A 16,961-nucleotide genomic window follows, 5' to 3' on the forward strand; every position below is an offset into this window, starting at 1 on the left:
CCAATTTTCATCCATTCGTAAAAGTAATTCAAACGAAATGTCATAACAAACTTGCAATCATATTAGGGGCTTCAAAACAGCCCCTAACTACTAAAAATCAGTTACACATAATTCTCAAATTAAACCAAAAGAAAGACATGAGTTTGAGAAGATAAAACCAAGAGAAGAGAATGCCAAGGTTTCCCACCTTCCTTTCCTTCCTTCCCCAACTCAGCAGCCTTGCCTTTTTTCCTTGCTTTCCTTCCTTTTTTTCTATCTTTTTTTCACACTTTTTTTCCCTCCTTCCTCCTGCAACCTGTAGCCCTTTTCTTCTTTTCTGCTACCACAGTTTTTTTCTCCATAACTCACCCCACTAACAGTCATTTAGTGATGACAATAAGTGAGAGGAAATGCTAAAACAATTGTAACTCTTTGGGCAGCCTTTATGCCCATTACTCTCACTTAATTTTTCATTTCCTCTGATGTTTGAATAGGTGTTAGCTGGCTTGGTTCTTGGCTGCATCAGTTTTGGCTGTTAGTTTAATGGGATTTATTGCTTTCAATGCTTTCTTGTCAGTTACAAACTGCTCAGCCTCTTGGGAACCTTTCAGTGTTAGAACGGTCATAACTTTTTCTAGAAAAATGATATTAACAATCTGCGAAATGCTCCCGAAAATAGACATCCGTAGCTTTCCAAGCATATAAGGCTCATTCTCTAATTCATTCTGAGCTGTTCGCAACTTGCTTCCAAAGTCAGCTGACCTGCACAGGCAGTTTTGACGAATTTATTACTTAAAATTCCACTTGTGTTATTTTTCTTTTCTTTACTTGAAAAATCCTACAAAACACAAAAACAAAGTAAATAACTCAAAAATATAAGGAACTAACTAAGAAAAGACAAGTGAATTTGATATAAAATATATATAAATATAAGCTTATTAGATACCAAATTGTCACATCCCGGCCCGGGCCTCCACCACATCCCGGGCTCTACTCAGCCGTAGCACGATATTGTCTGCTTTGGGCTACTCACTTAACTTCCCAGTGGGTCACCAATCATGGGATTGCTCTCGCGTGCTACTCGCTTAACTTCGGAGTTCTGATGGAACCCGAAGCCAGTGAGTTTCCAAAAGGCCTCGTGCTAGGTAGGGATGGGAATATACATATAAGGCTTACAGGATCCACTCTCCTGGGCGATGTGGGATACCAAATTGTCACATCCTGGCTCGGGCCCCCACCACATCCCGGGCTTGACTCCACCATAGCACGATATTGTCCACTTTGGGCCCTGACCACGCCCTTATGGTTTTGTTTCTGGGAACTCACGAGCAACTTCCTAGGGGGTCACCCATCCTGGAATTACTCTAGCCCAAACTCGCTTAACTTTGGAGTTCCTACAGAACCCAAAGCCAATGAGCTCCCAAAATGCCTCGTGCTAAGTAAGGATGGGAATATACATATAAGGCTTATAGGATCCACTTCCATGGGTGATGTGGGATATTACACACACCTACTCTAATACACATAAATTCCCTTAAACACAACCTATCTCGACTCTCCACCACTACAAGCTGCTCCAAAACCTTACCAATCTCCTTCCCCATAGCCCTAGTCATCGAAGATAAGGGTCGGTCATGAACACGAATCCAAAACTCTTGCTTACACAATGGGACATCTACTGGAATTGCATTTTTATGAACTTCAGCGAAAACCACAAGAGCCTATCTGAAGTACGATAGACTCCCCCGTAGCACACAATGAAAGGCTTCCTCCATATCGAAAACACACAAAAACCTCCCCGTCTAGCGCTAGGCGGTTAGCCACCGGCCTGATTAGTCCCTAGGCATTTGAAAATTAAGAAAGTGCACCTAGATCTGCTTAAGCGTCTACCTAACCTGCCTAGGCACCCGCCTAGGTCTCGACTATCACTTAAATAGATACATCCTTGCATTCTAAACCAACTCGAGTTGAAGCTTATCAATCGATAACTTTCATTTTGCATTTTAATTTTTCAATAAGATGTAAGAAACTTGCATACTTGGATGAACACTCATTATATGCTTTATAATATTATAATTTATGTCATTTTAGTTTACAATTTAGGTATCCCAATATAATTATGTGTGTTTTAAGTATAAATAGGCACTTATTTATACAATATGTAATAAATTTACTTAAATCTGCGTAATCCGCCTAGTCCGCATGGGCCCCTGCCTAGCAGCTTAGGCGCTAAGCCCCAGCTTGCCATTCGACTAGCGCTTAGCGTCTTTTATAACCTTGGTTTCAAGAAAAAAAATGCTAAGGGTTCAAGAAATAAAACTGCTAAAGGGAATTTCGCAAAATGAGACTCTCCATAAACTCTTTGCCACCTCAAAATATTAGCACATGAATTGACGTTAAACTGTGAGGTGATAAAGTGTCCATGGGGATCCCACTTTCCAAGAGTCCACTTAGCATTCCTCTTCAAGAAATCGAGGGAAATTTAAATTATGGGCTAGGTTTAACAAAAAGAAGGGTAAAGATAGAATTATTGAGGGAAATTTAATTGTGAGGTGTATTCACTAAATTACAGGGTGTATATAAAATAACTCTTAATTTTATCTAAGATAATTGGACTATATGTTGAAAAATATTAGCATTTAGGTTTATTTTAATGTTTCATTTTTTGGGTCAAGCCTGTTAGTATTAGGGTTTTGTTTCCTTGCCTATTCGTGTTAGGTTACTTTTCTCTATATATGGTAATTTATAACTCTATTAAATAACAAGTTGCAGTCTTTCCTAGTTATATAGCCGCCTCGTCAATCTGTAGTGTTCTCTTGGTTCCGATTCATGAAGTTTTATATTCCGTTTGTTCGTTGTGCACTCTAATTTTCAACTTAGTATTAGAGCATGTTTGATCCTTTGAGATTTAATCAGCTCTTGTCTCGTATCAGTTTGTTGTCGTCTTCTGCTGTTTGATTGTTCTAGTTTAGATTCATCGTGAAAATTGTCGTTGTTCATTGTAGTCCAAAAAAGAAAGTTGTCATTGTTCGTTATTCATTGTTCTTCGTTCTTGTCCCGTACTCTAGAGTTTGATCTGCATCCCTAGCAATCTCACACCCGTGCGTTTTGTACTGGAGTTCTGCATGCAATTGTTAGAGCTAAAAAAAAAAGAGAAATGAAAAAGAAAGAAGAGAGCGAGAGAAAAAATGAAAAAAAAAAAGGAAGGAAAAGTAAAAAGAAAGAAATATTGGTTGATTTGGTTGTTTTTAAGGTCCATATGGGTGACTTGAGAATGTTTTTGTTTGGCATGTATTGGAAAGCATGTCGTTGCCCACTGCAATGGTCATTCAAGTGCTTGTACTAGTGACCACTTGAGTGACGTTGCATATGTAGTGAATTGCATTTTTCAATTGTTTGGAAGCTCGCAATTGGTATTGGGGAAGTTCACACTAGCATTGACATTGGAATCTTGCACTGGTGCTGTCATCGGAATTTTGCATTGGTACTGGTATTCGAATCTTGCACTGGTGCTGTCATTGGAATCTTGCACTGGTGCTGCCATCGGAATTTTGCATTGGTACTGATATTCGAATCTTGCACTGGTGCTGTCATTGGAATCTTGCACTGGTGCTATCATTGGAATTTTGCACTGGTACTGGCATTGGGATCTTGCATTGGTACTAGCATTGGGATCTTGCATTTGCATTACTCACAATGTAGTGTATTCGAGTTATGTAGTCGTCTCAGCGATTGTTATCTTGGTTTCAATTTAATGGAGTTTTATATTCTGTTTGTTCGTTGCATACTTTGATTTTCAACTCCATAGTTATATACCCTTACATTAAACATTAGATATTGATGCAAAAGACAATAATAACTACATAATACGGATACACCATCACGTGGTGTTTCGTGTCATGTAAGGCAATTTGGTTTTCATTCTAAAATGTATAACCATTTGACGCCTAAATCAATTGGGCAGTAAACAAGAAGGTCAAAAAGGGAAGACAAGAACACTACATGAAATTATCCAATTCTTATTCTTAATTACTCTTAGCATGAAAATACTTATCTAGATAGCACTATTGCTAATAAGCGCTTTGTAAGTACTTTTATTAGAATAAGTGTGTCATAATTTTATTAAAAATTTACGTGCCTTCTTCCTATAGCACCTGCATTTCTCTTAATTTGGAGGAGATTAGAGTTTTTTTTTATAGGAAAAAAAAGAAAGTTACAAAGAAAACCCTTAGAGACAAACGATATTATTTGGAGGAGATTATAGTTTATTTATTGTAAGAATTCGATTTTTTTTTTTTAACAAACCATATTATCTCTACTAATTAATAAAACACTCATTGTCAACCAAAATCTTATGAAATTACCAGTTTAACCCTATAATTAAAATATAACATGAATAAGAAATATAGGGCATAAAGGTAATTTCACACAACCAAATTTTGCTATTTTTTTTTTTCAAAGTCTTATCTACATGTAATCCTAACATATCTCTAATTATAAAAAAAATTAAAAATTAAAAAAAAATAAAAACTTCCCACTCCCACATTCTCTATCACTCCCTTCCTCTCTCCTTCTACTTCAAAAACAAAAATAAAAAAATTTCTCACACTTTGTGTGTGCCCATATGCTAGTTTATACTAAGGAAGAGAGAGTGGATTTAGTCTCACAATGAGCAAGCAATAATATTGTTTAAATTCGTTTTTGACGAAAATCGAACTTAAAATCTCTCACTTACAAGTGGAGAAAAATATCACTACATTGTAATATTAAATAACAGAAGAATTCAACTTTAGATGGAAAAAAAAAAGTGTTATAATGCAAAAGGCAACTAAGCCTAACACAAGTGCATAATTTGAAGTCAAAGTCATCTAAATCAGGGACAATGATTGTCTACCCTCCCACTTCCGATATCTTTTCGTGCCCTTCTGTTTGTGTGGTCACGGTTAAGCCACGTCAATATTTTATATTACTATTCATTTTTATCTTATTATCTTTATAAAAAATATATAAAATGTTGACGTGACTTAACCGTAACCATACAAAATAGAAAAGCACGGAAGGGCACCGAGGTGGGAGGGACAGACAATCCTTGTCTCTAAATCAGAGCGTTGAGGATCACATCACATTCACAAGCTCGAAGCTTTACTCTGGACCGTCCAATAAATTATAACCTTTCGTAAACCAACACGTTGCACAGAAGCATATTCCATTATCATCAGAGACTTACATGCCAGAATATTCTTATCGCACACCATCCCTTTCCTTTATCGTTGATTCTCCACGTGGCAAAATCTGAAAACGTTGAATATTAAAATATGTGAAATGTGAATGCACAGGGAGGAGTTAGGTGTCACATGGTTGCATGTATTTGGTACGCATCAATGCATAAGCTGTGCACGAACAACACAAGCACGTGTTCTGTCAAAAAGCCACCAAAATGGAAGGTGGTGTGTGTGGGGTTGGTAGTATTAGTATTGGAGGTAGGTTGTATAACTTTTGTGACTTTTTTAAATTTTATTTTTGCTTAACAAACGATGTTATCTACATTAAAAGAGATGAAGTGAGATAAAACTCACAATGAACTAGTAATAATATAGTTTAAATTCGTCTTTAGTGAAAATTGAACTTAAGACATTTTATTTACAAGTAAAGAAAAATATCATTAAACCGTAATACTAAGTGGCTTAAAAATTTTCTTTGTTTGGTGTAATTTTAGCAAAATACTTAATTAGGAGGCTATATTATTGCCCCTTCGAAGGTCCTTGTTGTCTTATAAATGAATAAAATAGACTTAGCTCATTTACAATCTGGCCCTTTTAAGTATGCCCACATGAAAATTAAACCCTCTAGTGGGTGATGAGGCCAACCCAAATTGGTCGTTCTACAAAGAACGTGTGGTGAAGTACAACAATCTACCAGTCTTTTATTTTATATATAGTCAATTTAGTATGTCGTTTATAATATTTGATCTCTTAACTCAGTTAGAATCTACATTGTAAAGGTATTTAGAATCATTAAACTAAACGATAATCGAAAACCCACATAGGTTTGTTAATGTTGAAATAATACGCCAATGTATCTACAAAATCTAGCTATAAACTTGTTAGTTAACTTGTAAAATCCATTGATCCTTACCTCCTCCAACTAACTCTTTACCCAAATTATTATCTAAACCTTCTTATCCAAGTCAAAAATAAAGGAACAAACACACATACATTAGCATATGGATTTAGCAGTTACCCATTACTTATCCTCTCATTAACCACGTAATCAACTTTTATCATCCATTGACCAAAAAAAAAAAAAAAACTGTTATCATCCAAATAAAATGAATAAAATAAACGTGTCCTAATATTAGAGGAAAAGAATTGAAGTCAAACCTACCGAACATAGTCAGAGGCAGAAACGCCCACCAGACTGCTGCCAACTTTGGCAAACCCTTTGTCAATACACTGTTGCTTTACAACGCTTTTAATGACGAAGACAAACTGCGACGATTTCTTCTATAAATATAAATATTGATTATATGTTATTATATATAATAATTATATACATCTCTATATATAAAAATATTTGATGAAACATTCATACTATTAAAATAAAATTTGGATATAAGTTTAACTTTTTGCCAATATTAAGAATAAATCATTTTTATTAAAATAAGTCCGATTTCTTGTACTTAAAATTATTTTATTATCAAAATTATCTCTTTAATGATAAATTTACTATAGAAATTAGATCTCTTCCTAATTATCTCTTTACTTATTTCTTCTTATTTTATTTTCTTTTTGTTATTTCTTCTTCTCCTTCATACTCTAAACCTCATTCATAGATTTTAATTTTAGTTTTTATACTCAACCTATATCACAAGTTAACTATCTTTATCTACCTACATGACAGATTATTTTTATTATCAACTTGTATCAGAGATTAATGTGTCATGCTTATGGTTATTGGTATATTATATTTTTGTACCTTACAATCAACATATATTACAGGTTATTGCATTTATCTACTTATACGATATATTCTTTTTTATAATCAACATGTATCAAAAATTAATGTATCTTGCTTGTACGTATATTATAGACTTAACCTAATAGCTATGTTATTTTTTGGAACAAGATCTAAGTGCCCCTAAGTGCCTCTCTCTTTTACAACTTTTAAAATGAACAATTCTATCAAATAAAGGCAAATTATTAAAAGAATCAAAAGAAAACAATCCCATATGGAAGAGTGACTAGCCACTTTTTTTTTAATTTTTTTAGAATTATAAACTACTGTAAATTAAGTTAGTTTTTCATATAAATTAAAATATCCAGAAAATAATAATAATTAAATTAAAAGAGAGTAAAATAAATTTGACACATGCGTTAGATGCTAGCGTAAAATAAAAACCAGTTTTCTTTCTTTTCCTCTCCTCCTGAAACTTGTTGGGAGGTCAATGTTATGAGAGATGGACAGACATTGATATCATGTTGTAGCCATTAGCTTTCTCTTTCAGCAAACAACTCATCAGCCATCTTCTTCTCCGTCAACCTCTCTCGTAATAAACTCTGTCGCCCCGTTTGCCTCGGTTTCGTCGCCTTTTCATATTTATAAAACCAGCTAATTTTCAAAGAGCACCCACCACACTTTCTGTGTTTTCAAATTTGATTGCTTCTGCATTTCCATCTGCGGATTTTGGCTTCTGGGTTTTTCTCTTATACTCGTAGTCTCTGCAAAGGTCTGTCCTTTTCTTCTTTTTTTTTTACTTTTTAGATTTGGTTTGAATGTGCTTGAATATTTGAGAAAATATGGGAAAACCAATTTTTTCTGGGTTTTTTTGTTCTAATTTTCATTGGGAATTAGTTGTTTTAGCATGAGCATTGGATTTGCATCTGTTTCTGGTAATTTGAAATTATTGTTACATAATCAGTGCTAATTGTTTTCTGCTAATTAATTTTCCATGTGTCGGTCAAATGGGCTTGATTATGATGGGATAAACATATTTTTCTGAGCTCTATAACTTTATAACGATTCATTTATGATCTGATATTGGTGTACAAAATGGTTTTTGCCATTGTTTATAAAGCATGACAAGTTACAATAGTTCAACTACGTTTTCGTTGCAAGGGGCTTGTAGCTCAGTGAGTTAAAAGCTCCTCCTCTGCATCCGAGATCCTGAGTTCAAATCCCCATTCCCTGATATAGATTGCATCATTTGTTTACAATGTTTTCATTCACTTTGCATCCCTTTTTTTGAGCATATAAAGACTACAAAGTGTTCTTTTGTCTAAATTTTTTTATAATTTGTTTGTACTTTAAGATTTTGTATAATCTGTGTACTGATCTCATCACCTGGGATGTTATGAATTTTCAGAATGGCTGCTGCTGCTGCATTTCACCAAAGCATTGGGACTCCTCACTCTGTTGGGCATGTTAATAATTCCGGACTGCATCAAGAGCTTGCGAAAAGCTCAGTGAGATTCGTTTCAAGGGGTTTTGAGATTGATATTGGACTGTCAAAAGGAGGATGCTACAGCTCTTCCCAGAGAAACCTTAGTGTAATTCGAGCCTCGGCTTCCCAGGCTTCAGTGATTGATATAGTCTCATCCCCTTCACATACCAAATCCAATGACTCTCGGAAAAAATCTAGTACACATTTTTAACCATTCTATTTTGATTGATTGAATGGTGAATAGTAAATAACCCATGTTAATTCTTTGTCGTTGATTGTTTAATAACATGGTCATATAATTCAATTTCCTAGAAGAAAAAAAAAAAAAAAAAGGGTTGTCGAATTTTACTTTTTATACAATTGATATGCTGTATCCTTATGAGTTTGAAGTTTAAATTTCTGTTTGTAAAATTTTCCAACTGTTGTTTCCACCTGCATTTCAGATGAAGCAGCTTTGATTTTGATTAGGCATGGCGAGTCTTTGTGGAACGAAAAGAACTTGTTCACAGGCTGTGTTGATGTCCCTCTGAGCAAGAAGGGTGTAGAAGAGGCAATTGAAGCTGGCAAGAGAATCAGCAACATACCTGTCGACATGATCTATACATCTGCACTGATTCGTGCCCAGATGACAGCCATGCTTGCCATGACACAGCACCGTCGTAAGAAGGTAATTTGGAGCAAAACATCTTGTTGAGTGTCAGTAGGAACCAATTGAATGGCTATTTGGAGGCTTTATGGTAGTGGCACTGGAAAGTGGGAAATGATGTCCATAGATGATTGAAATGGTTTTATACCATTCGTGATATTTAAGCAGGAGTACGCAGACAAAACATCCGTCTGTACCCTAAAAAGAAAAAGAAATATTACGCTATTAATTTGAGCTGCATTTTCAAATTTGATTTAACTGCTTTTATTTTCCAGGTTTTACTCTTTTGGCCTAAATATGTTCCACTGCGTGACACAGATAATTTCTGGTTTTATATCCATTTGGCAGCCTTTTTATATCAGTTTTCCTGCAGGTCCCAGTTATAATGCATAATGAGGGTGAACGGGCTAGGGCATGGAGTCAGATTTTCAGTGAAGACACAATAAAGCAAACCATTCCTGTCGTAGCAGATTGGCGATTGAATGAAAGAATGTAACATTCCGTCACTGCATTTTTGAATTATTATTCTTATCTGCTATTTTTCCCTGTACTTGCATGACATGGATCTCGTTTGTAGGTATGGGGAATTACAGGGTCTTAATAAGCAGGAAACAGCAGACAGATATGGGAAGGAACAAGTTCATGAGTGGCGTCGGAGTTATGACATTCCCCCTCCCAATGGCGAGAGTTTGGAAATGTGCGCTCAAAGAGCTGTTGCTTATTTCAAAGATCAAGTAAGAATGACCATGCGCTTACCTGTACCTCTTTGTCCTCTTAACTGTTTGTATTGCATCCAATTTGCGATAAGGATTTTGTATCATTTTTGAAGTCTCAACTCAAGTGACAATATGCCGTTCTGAATATCTGACTCCGTAAATATTACGCTGCAGATTGAACCCCAACTGTTGGCTGGGAAGAATGTTATGATTGCTGCGCACGGGAATTCGCTGAGATCCATAATCATGTATCTTGACAAACTGACTTCTCAAGAGGTGATATATCATTTTGGTTGAGCTATGCACCGGTTTTTGGGACTAATCATTTTATAGAACTAGAAAAGAAAGACTGATGTTGTCTTATTATTTTTTGCAGGTTATTAGTTTGGAACTATCAACTGGAATTCCTATGCTTTACATTTCCAAAGAGGGAAAATTCATCCGGAGGGGAAGTCCTGCGGGACCTGCTGAGGCTGGGGTTTATGCCTACACTAAGGTAAGCAGCCTCTCGTATTAGTTGCAACCTTTCTGCAGTTCAATTTTATAGTATAGGCATAAAAGCCAGTTATGATGGTGCAATTTGAAAAAATTCTTAGTACTTGGGCTGAGAAAAACAGTGTGCCTGCTCTTCCCTTTGTGAGGAAAGAAAGGGAGCTTCCAAGTCATAGAAACTGGATTCTGCTCTTCCCTTTGAAGATTCAACTTCTTCCCGTCAAGGAAGGCTGTAACATACATATACGCAGCTTTGATTAGACCTTAATCATCTCAAATTGGCATTGATTTATAGTTCTCAGTATATATATGAGCAAAGACACCGATTATTGAATAATCAGTGTCAACGTCATTTCTCTTTATTTCCAGTTTATACAATTATTAATCCAAAAAGGAACCAAGTAACGCTTTAGCTGTTTGAATTTTGTTGCAGAATTTGGCTCTTTACAGGCAGAAGTTAGATGAGATGGTTCATTAGTGTGCTACTTCCTAGCATAGGTAACCCCATAAATATGTTCTCAAGTAGGGAACCTACATTATGGGTTTTCTTATGCTTCCGAGATCTCAAGTATGCTTCTGCACATTCATTTGCTTTCCTCTGGGGGGCTTATCTTTCGTCAGTCTTGTACCTGTCGCGTTAGCTCAAGGTTTTACGTGTACATGAAATAGGTTGTTACGGGTCTCAAGCTCGCGGACCTGGCTACTTGTTTCTGTTTACTTTGTGTATGTGTAGCAAGCAAATTCAGTTAAAGTTAATGTCTTAGATGAGAGTGTAAGTTGTGTATGTTATTGTCTTCCCAGTTTGTAATCGTCTTCCCTGGATCCATTTTATTTGTTGGATTAATTCTTTATTTTCAGTTTTTTTTTTTTTAATAAAAATATTTTAAATAGAGGGACATCCCTTTGTGTAAAAGAATCAAGGGGCTACGTTTCAAATTACCTAAGCTTCTTATGGATGGCTTCTTTGGAAAGCACTTTCACTCAAAAGATTTTCTTGTAGAAATGCTTTTATTGTAGACACGTTGAAATTTTTGTTAAAAATTCAAGTGCAAGCACCTCTGAGTTCGGAAGCACTTGTAAATTTTTATGTCAAATGCATTCAAAGAGTTTCTGGTTGTCAGACCTCCAAATGGCCTCTCTTTTTCGATGTGAGAGATCTTAAATGTCATGATGCGCAAAGTGAGCTTATCTGTCGAACATGAGGAGCACCTTGGAGGAGATTAATTCGATTCTATAACCATCTGGTTACGATGCGCGCAAGTCGGGTTAGAGTCGAACTCGAAAGGCATTTTGGAGGAAACGAGTTCAACTCGAAAACCGACCTTCCCCGGTTTAAGTTCAAATTCAATCATTGCTCTTGAAACTTTTTTCACATGTTCTGCAGAAAATGCTTGGGAAGAAGAATGAACCGCAACACAGAACGAAGGCTTAAATGTTAAAATGGTGTCTGTGTTATAGCCATATGGCCAATGACTAAAATAGAGGGGTCATTTTAACATTTAAGCCACCAAAGAATATATACGTGCAAAAATCTCTTATTTGAATTGTGAAGGAGTTACCGCTAACTTCAAATGGCGAATTCATTCGTTGAGTCTCCAAAATTTCTCAAAATAAATTGACGATTAGAGTTGACAGGAACCATATATTTTTAGTACCTAACCAGACAGCCAAAAGGGTCAGCGAGATGCATCAGTTAAGTCACCATCATCCACCTTGAGCCATTCTTAATGTACACCTTGGGTAGCATTTCCAGTACTAGCAGCCACCGGCTCATCGTGGTCTGAGGCAACTTCTGGTTCTATCCCCTGGGATGAAGAGCCGTCTGTTTTCTCATTATCAGAAGCATCGGAATCTGGTTCTAACTTGAGAGAATCCAATGTAAGAGCAGCACCGGTAACGGTAGGTTCGGAAGCAGCCAAAGAAGGGTTTCCTCTCGTCCACATTGTGGGCATCTTCTTGTCATCCTCTTTCATCCTTTCGGCGTATTTATTTATATCAAAACCACAAGTATCATTTCCCCCGAATGCAGCCTCCAGTTTATTCATATCAAACAGATCCTCCATTATCTTCTTGGTGTTAACATCATCCGAGTAAACAAACCTGACTTTGTTGTAAGTCTTTGGCTCTAGAAAAGGCTTTACCATCTGTAACAAAGAAAGACATTATCCGCATCGTAAGAACCTAGCTGATACATTTTGGCTCTAGATTTCACCTAAATTAATGGAAATCTACAAGCACCAAGTGACTAGGATACTCTCTATTTAGAACATTTCTATACCGGGAAAAGGGAACGGCCAGCTCCTTGGAAATTGGAATGGCACAAGATAAAAAGAAACTGGTTATTATTATTAATTTATCAGGCTAAAACTTTGGCACTTTTCCGGCTCCCAAAGTTAGGTGGTTATTGCACTTCATATTCCCAAAACAAGATATCATCCATGACAAGGACCAAAGCTGTATAACGGCACACCAATACTGTTACAGCTTCATATGATGATGATCCTCTAGGAGTATAGATGTAGCGAAAAAGTTAAAACAAGAGGAATAAAAAGCATCAAAAGGACTTACCGAAAAGAATGGTTCAAAAAACTTGGGTGGATTGTACAGTATTGCAAGACCTAGGCGTTCTGGATAACGGTTTTGTAAAACATGTGCAGTTTCCCGTGTCAACTTCACTGAAATATGTGACATATTGAAACCTTCAAAGTCTATCATCCAAACCATCTGTTCCTGACCTGGCGGAAGATTTAAAACGGCATTCTCCATGCAATATACCAAATATTTAATCTGTCCTTTCGTTGACTTTGAGTTCTGCAATAAAAATACAAAAAGTTAACAAGGAAAATTGGTTTTCTTATGAAACTTGGATCTCTAGAGCATTAAATGTGCCTACAAAACAGCAGATCCCATAAACAGGATTTCAGCAAGATGAATATAGGCAATGATTTTGGCAATAATGATGCAGTCAAAATGCTTATTATTGGAACATCAAACTAGTTCTTTTTGCAAAAGGTATCTGCTTCAATACATGATATTTTTTTTTTTTTTTTTTTTTTTTTTTTTTTTAGGTGAGATGAATTAAGTTGACAAGTACAGACAGTTTTACAGCAGGATAAGATTCCAGATGTAGCTTCTGCGAGACCAGCAACATATTCTAAACTAAAATTGTAGCATAACTGCTAAAATACACAATATTCATGGAGGTATCAGAAGAGTTTCAAAGATAAAACCTGACAACGTGGTCTCATAACGAGAACTGGCCTCCCTTGCTTGTCAAAATAATTCGATCTGTAAATCTTCCCTGTTTCTGCTTCACGAGCTACCTCTTTCTATATTAAAAATGAAACGATGAATTCGTAAGAACATCCTCTTCAGTGTAACCATATACTGCAAGAATTTGAACTGGTCTACAACCTCAACCACAAGAACTATACTTGACTATTGTAGGACCTGGGTTTGAAGTAGTTTATAGCAATGCTGGAGTCTAATAATTGGTCTATTAATTCTTTCCAGTTACATGATACGTGGGGTTGGATTCAGAAAGGACTGCTGATGAGCCTAGGATGAACTATTACAAAATACAGAGATGTCAACTGGCCCTCGTTGCATGCATTGAACGAGAACCAAATAAGCCAGCTCAGGATGCATTGCAGAACAAAGATAAAAACCTTATGTTTGCATGAGGGACTGTCAAAGTGCCAAGGAAATTTAGACTCAACTGTTAAAAACACACTACATGGACACCGCCCTTGAACTACTCAAGCACTACAAAACTACTAATAAAACCCTATAAATGCACTCCAAAGACAATAAACAAGGGACTTTCAAAATAACAACTAGAAAGGTGTCATCTGAAATTTCTCTCAAACGTATTGCATCTAGTCAATTTCAAGTTCCTCTATCTAATTTTTGTAGTGCATTCCTAATAAATTTAGCCTGAATTTCATGAAACTTTAAATTCCCACGTCCAAACATAGGGTCAAGGAATAACCTGCAGAATATTATCAGGCTTCATTTGACAACTAATCAGAGCTGCTAATATTAAGGGGTGATAGATCCTGTTCTAAGAATAATGAAAAGGTACAATCTGGATGAATTATGACTATAAGGCTATGAACGAAGCGTACCCAAGGAATCTCTTCTGGTTTGTATTCTGACCTCCACTTTAAAGTATCTTTTAACATTTTAGTTGCCTTCTTGACATTCCAATTTCTCGCCCTTAGATACCTTGAGATGGAGGCATCAGAACAATAGATGGACAACTTATCAGGCAATGTTCCTATCAGCTTTTTTACTTCGTTAATCTGCAAACATGAAGAGTGTTGTAGGGTATGTAAATTTTCTCCCCACAATAATGGTAGAAGCATCATGCCCTGACTTACAGGACTCACACAAATTAAAGAAAGCACGTATAGAATGCTATAAGGAGAACTTTTACCGGAGATACCTTTGCCTGCTGCTCTTCACATGATAATATCTTCTCAGAGCCATTTGAAGGGGATTTCTTTATTCCCGCACTCATAGTTTTTGGAGAAGACTTGCAAAATCAACAATAAAGACTCTGTAAGTACTAGTGTTATGTACCTATTTCAGTCTCCCCTCCCCAATTCTTTAACATATAAATAAACGTGCAAGATCTGTAAAAAAAAGCTTGTTCTCTATCCTATAAATAGCAAAACGAAGGATGCGTAGAATAAATTTATTCTTAGTCGATCACTATGGAAACTAGCATATGGCATTCATGATTTAGATAAAACCTTTTTATACTGTTGTTCAAAAATGTCAACTCAATTAATGGGCTTAATTCTTTTTTGTTAAGCTACGAAATACTTGATTAAGCAATCATGCTTAGAGAACGAGCTATCAAAACAATTAAACAGATACTTCAGAAAACAAAACAAAAGGCATGCTTCAAGAATGACTAGCACATCTCACATGTATCTATTCCAACAGAAATTCGCCATGTACGAGTTCTAACTTATTTATATTACATTTTAGTTGTCAGAAGGTATATACATTTTTACAAGCTAGTTACATCAATCCCTCAATCATTTTTAGAGGGGTGAAATTACCGATCCAAGCGCTCCATAAAGTTTTAATTTTGTCAGGAGGTATTACATCCTACAAGTACAATATAAATGTTTCCGTTTTGTCAGGAGGTGTGTTACATCTGTCATGTTTTTCAATTCGTTTCCTTGTATAGGGAAATTTTATTTCCAAGTACCTATTTATAAAATCTTAATAGAGTCAAGGACTGCATTAGGTTCTCCAGTTATCAGATTTACAAATCACTCCGAACCTTCCTGGGAGTTCCTTTCTAATTCTTTAAAAACAAAACTTATGATAGATTGCAACAAGATTACATCACTTCACTTATCATGGACCTTTTATTGGCTGAAAGAGCAACAAAATTCCTTGGATGTGTTCTCCCAAGATTATCCTCTATTTCCCACCTTTGCATAAACACATGGGATCGTAAGACCAAATTCCTATAGAATGCCTTAACTTCGTCTCCTTTTTGGAACAAACGTTTTATTGTCTGCAAAACTAAAGGAACCGCGATTCAACCAATAATGGTAGTCCCTAATTCAATACTATAACCTTTCCCTTGAAAGGAATACACTTGACATATTATTATTGAGGGAGAAATTCCCCAAGAAATGCATGCAATCACTACTAACAAGATAATTACGCTGACTTTCCTATACAAACCAGTAACAACATATGCAAACCCTCATTATTACCAGGGGATCCCGAAGGCCCCTAACAACAGTTTGCCTGACCGTTCCCCGAAATCTTACTCAAAACCTCCTCTCTAAATCAAAACTCTCGTGTAAAAATCGATGTGTCCACAAAATCAAACTTGAAATGCAATTGTTCGCAACTATCCATCCGTTCAAACTGTATCGGTCTCATCCAAATTACTACTCTATCTACTCAACCAATCAACTTAATAAACCTTTCCGTTAATTTACAAGACAACATTGGAATCACCACTCTCCTCACTGTAGCATCCAAAAACCTAACCAGAATATTTCAATCGACATTCAACCAACACCCAAACAAATGGGAAATCTGCTGACACAAAACACCGTGTGGGTTTTCGTACTGTGTTCTTGTCAATTATTTCAGTAAATTACACAAAAAATAAATTCATAAAACAATAAAAAATCAATCATGGGTTATCTCCATATACAACTAAATATTACAAAACCGCATTCTAACATTTAATCAACACAAGCATGCAACCCAACACACCAAATCACAAATATCATGGGTAAAGAAAAACAACCTTTACAGGTACTAGGAATGCAAATCGAAACCGACCCACAAAAATTAGGGGCATAAATCTAGGAAACAAAAGACAAGATCCCACCTTGACCAAACAGATTGAGGAATTTTGGGGCAGCTTCTCAGGAAGCGGTGAGATAAACTAGTATTCCGGAGCTCCTCAGCTGTCCCAAACCATAGAAATGGTCAACTGTGAACAACAAGAAAGAATTACTGTGTAAAAAACAGAGAGAGAAAGAGGGAGAGAGAAGTCGGAGATGCGGTCGGTTTGGATTATATTTGAAGAACAGTATTTGGATCGAACCAGGGGTGAAGCTGGAATCTGGTTGAATGTCCAAAAGCACGTGCTTTTTTAAACAGTAATATTAATGTTGTGGCTTGGGTTTTAAGGACACAG

At 36.1% G+C, this 16,961-nt stretch overlaps 2 protein-coding genes across 4 annotated transcripts; one reads left to right on the forward strand and one right to left on the reverse strand.

Moving 5' to 3' along the window:
- Nucleotides 1-7,368: 7,368 nt before the first annotated feature.
- Nucleotides 7,369-11,188, forward strand: LOC137713566 (2,3-bisphosphoglycerate-dependent phosphoglycerate mutase 1-like). 2 transcript variants are annotated; one of them, XM_068452881.1, is made up of 8 exons: nt 7,369-7,705; nt 8,342-8,616; nt 8,863-9,086; nt 9,439-9,557; nt 9,643-9,799; nt 9,956-10,057; nt 10,158-10,277; nt 10,707-11,188. In XM_068452881.1, exons 2-8 carry the CDS (start codon nt 8,343-8,345, stop codon nt 10,749-10,751), a joined length of 1,041 nt encoding a protein of 346 aa, XP_068308982.1. In that variant the 5' UTR covers nt 7,369-7,705; nt 8,342; the 3' UTR covers nt 10,752-11,188. The 2 variants fall into 2 exon arrangements, with proteins under 2 accessions (XP_068308982.1, XP_068308989.1); XM_068452888.1 differs by having other exon boundaries at nt 7,383-7,525.
- Nucleotides 11,189-11,684: 496 nt separating this feature from the next.
- LOC137708581 (uncharacterized) lies at nt 11,685-16,895 on the reverse strand. 2 transcript variants are annotated; one of them, XM_068447697.1, is made up of 6 exons: nt 16,650-16,895; nt 14,712-14,810; nt 14,401-14,577; nt 13,504-13,602; nt 12,842-13,084; nt 11,685-12,417 (listed from the first exon to the last, which is right to left on the reverse strand). In XM_068447697.1, the coding sequence occupies exons 2-6, from the start codon at nt 14,793-14,795 to the stop codon at nt 11,998-12,000; spliced, it is 1,023 nt and encodes a 340-aa protein (XP_068303798.1). In that variant the 5' UTR covers nt 14,796-14,810; nt 16,650-16,895; the 3' UTR covers nt 11,685-11,997. The 2 variants fall into 2 exon arrangements, with proteins under 2 accessions (XP_068303798.1, XP_068303806.1); XM_068447705.1 differs by having other exon boundaries at nt 14,721-14,810; nt 16,650-16,892.
- Between the last annotated feature and the right edge of the window lie 66 nt (nt 16,896-16,961).

The sequence above is a fragment of the Pyrus communis genome, chromosome 1 (genome assembly GCF_963583255.1).
Source record: "Pyrus communis chromosome 1, drPyrComm1.1, whole genome shotgun sequence".
Taxonomy (NCBI): domain Eukaryota; kingdom Viridiplantae; phylum Streptophyta; class Magnoliopsida; order Rosales; family Rosaceae; genus Pyrus; species Pyrus communis.

Excerpts from the sequence above, each read along its gene's own strand:
- LOC137713566 (XM_068452881.1), top strand. The coding sequence starts at position 8,343 with ATGGCTGCTGCTGCTGCATTTCACCAAAGCATTGGGACTCCTCACTCT. Across the intron at positions 9,087-9,438 it reads CACAGCACCGTCGTAAGAAG|GTCCCAGTTATAATGCATAA; the intron begins GTAATTTGGAGC and ends GTTTTCCTGCAG. Across the intron at positions 9,558-9,642 it reads TGGCGATTGAATGAAAGAAT|GTATGGGGAATTACAGGGTC; the intron begins GTAACATTCCGT and ends TCTCGTTTGTAG.
- LOC137708581 (XM_068447697.1), bottom strand. The coding sequence starts at position 14,795 with ATGAGTGCGGGAATAAAGAAATCCCCTTCAAATGGCTCTGAGAAGATA. Across the intron at positions 14,578-14,711 it reads AGCAGGCAAAGGTATCTCCG|ATTAACGAAGTAAAAAAGCT; the intron begins GTAAAAGTTCTC and ends TCATGTTTGCAG. Across the intron at positions 13,085-13,503 it reads TTATGAGACCACGTTGTCAG|AACTCAAAGTCAACGAAAGG; the intron begins GTTTTATCTTTG and ends TTTTTATTGCAG.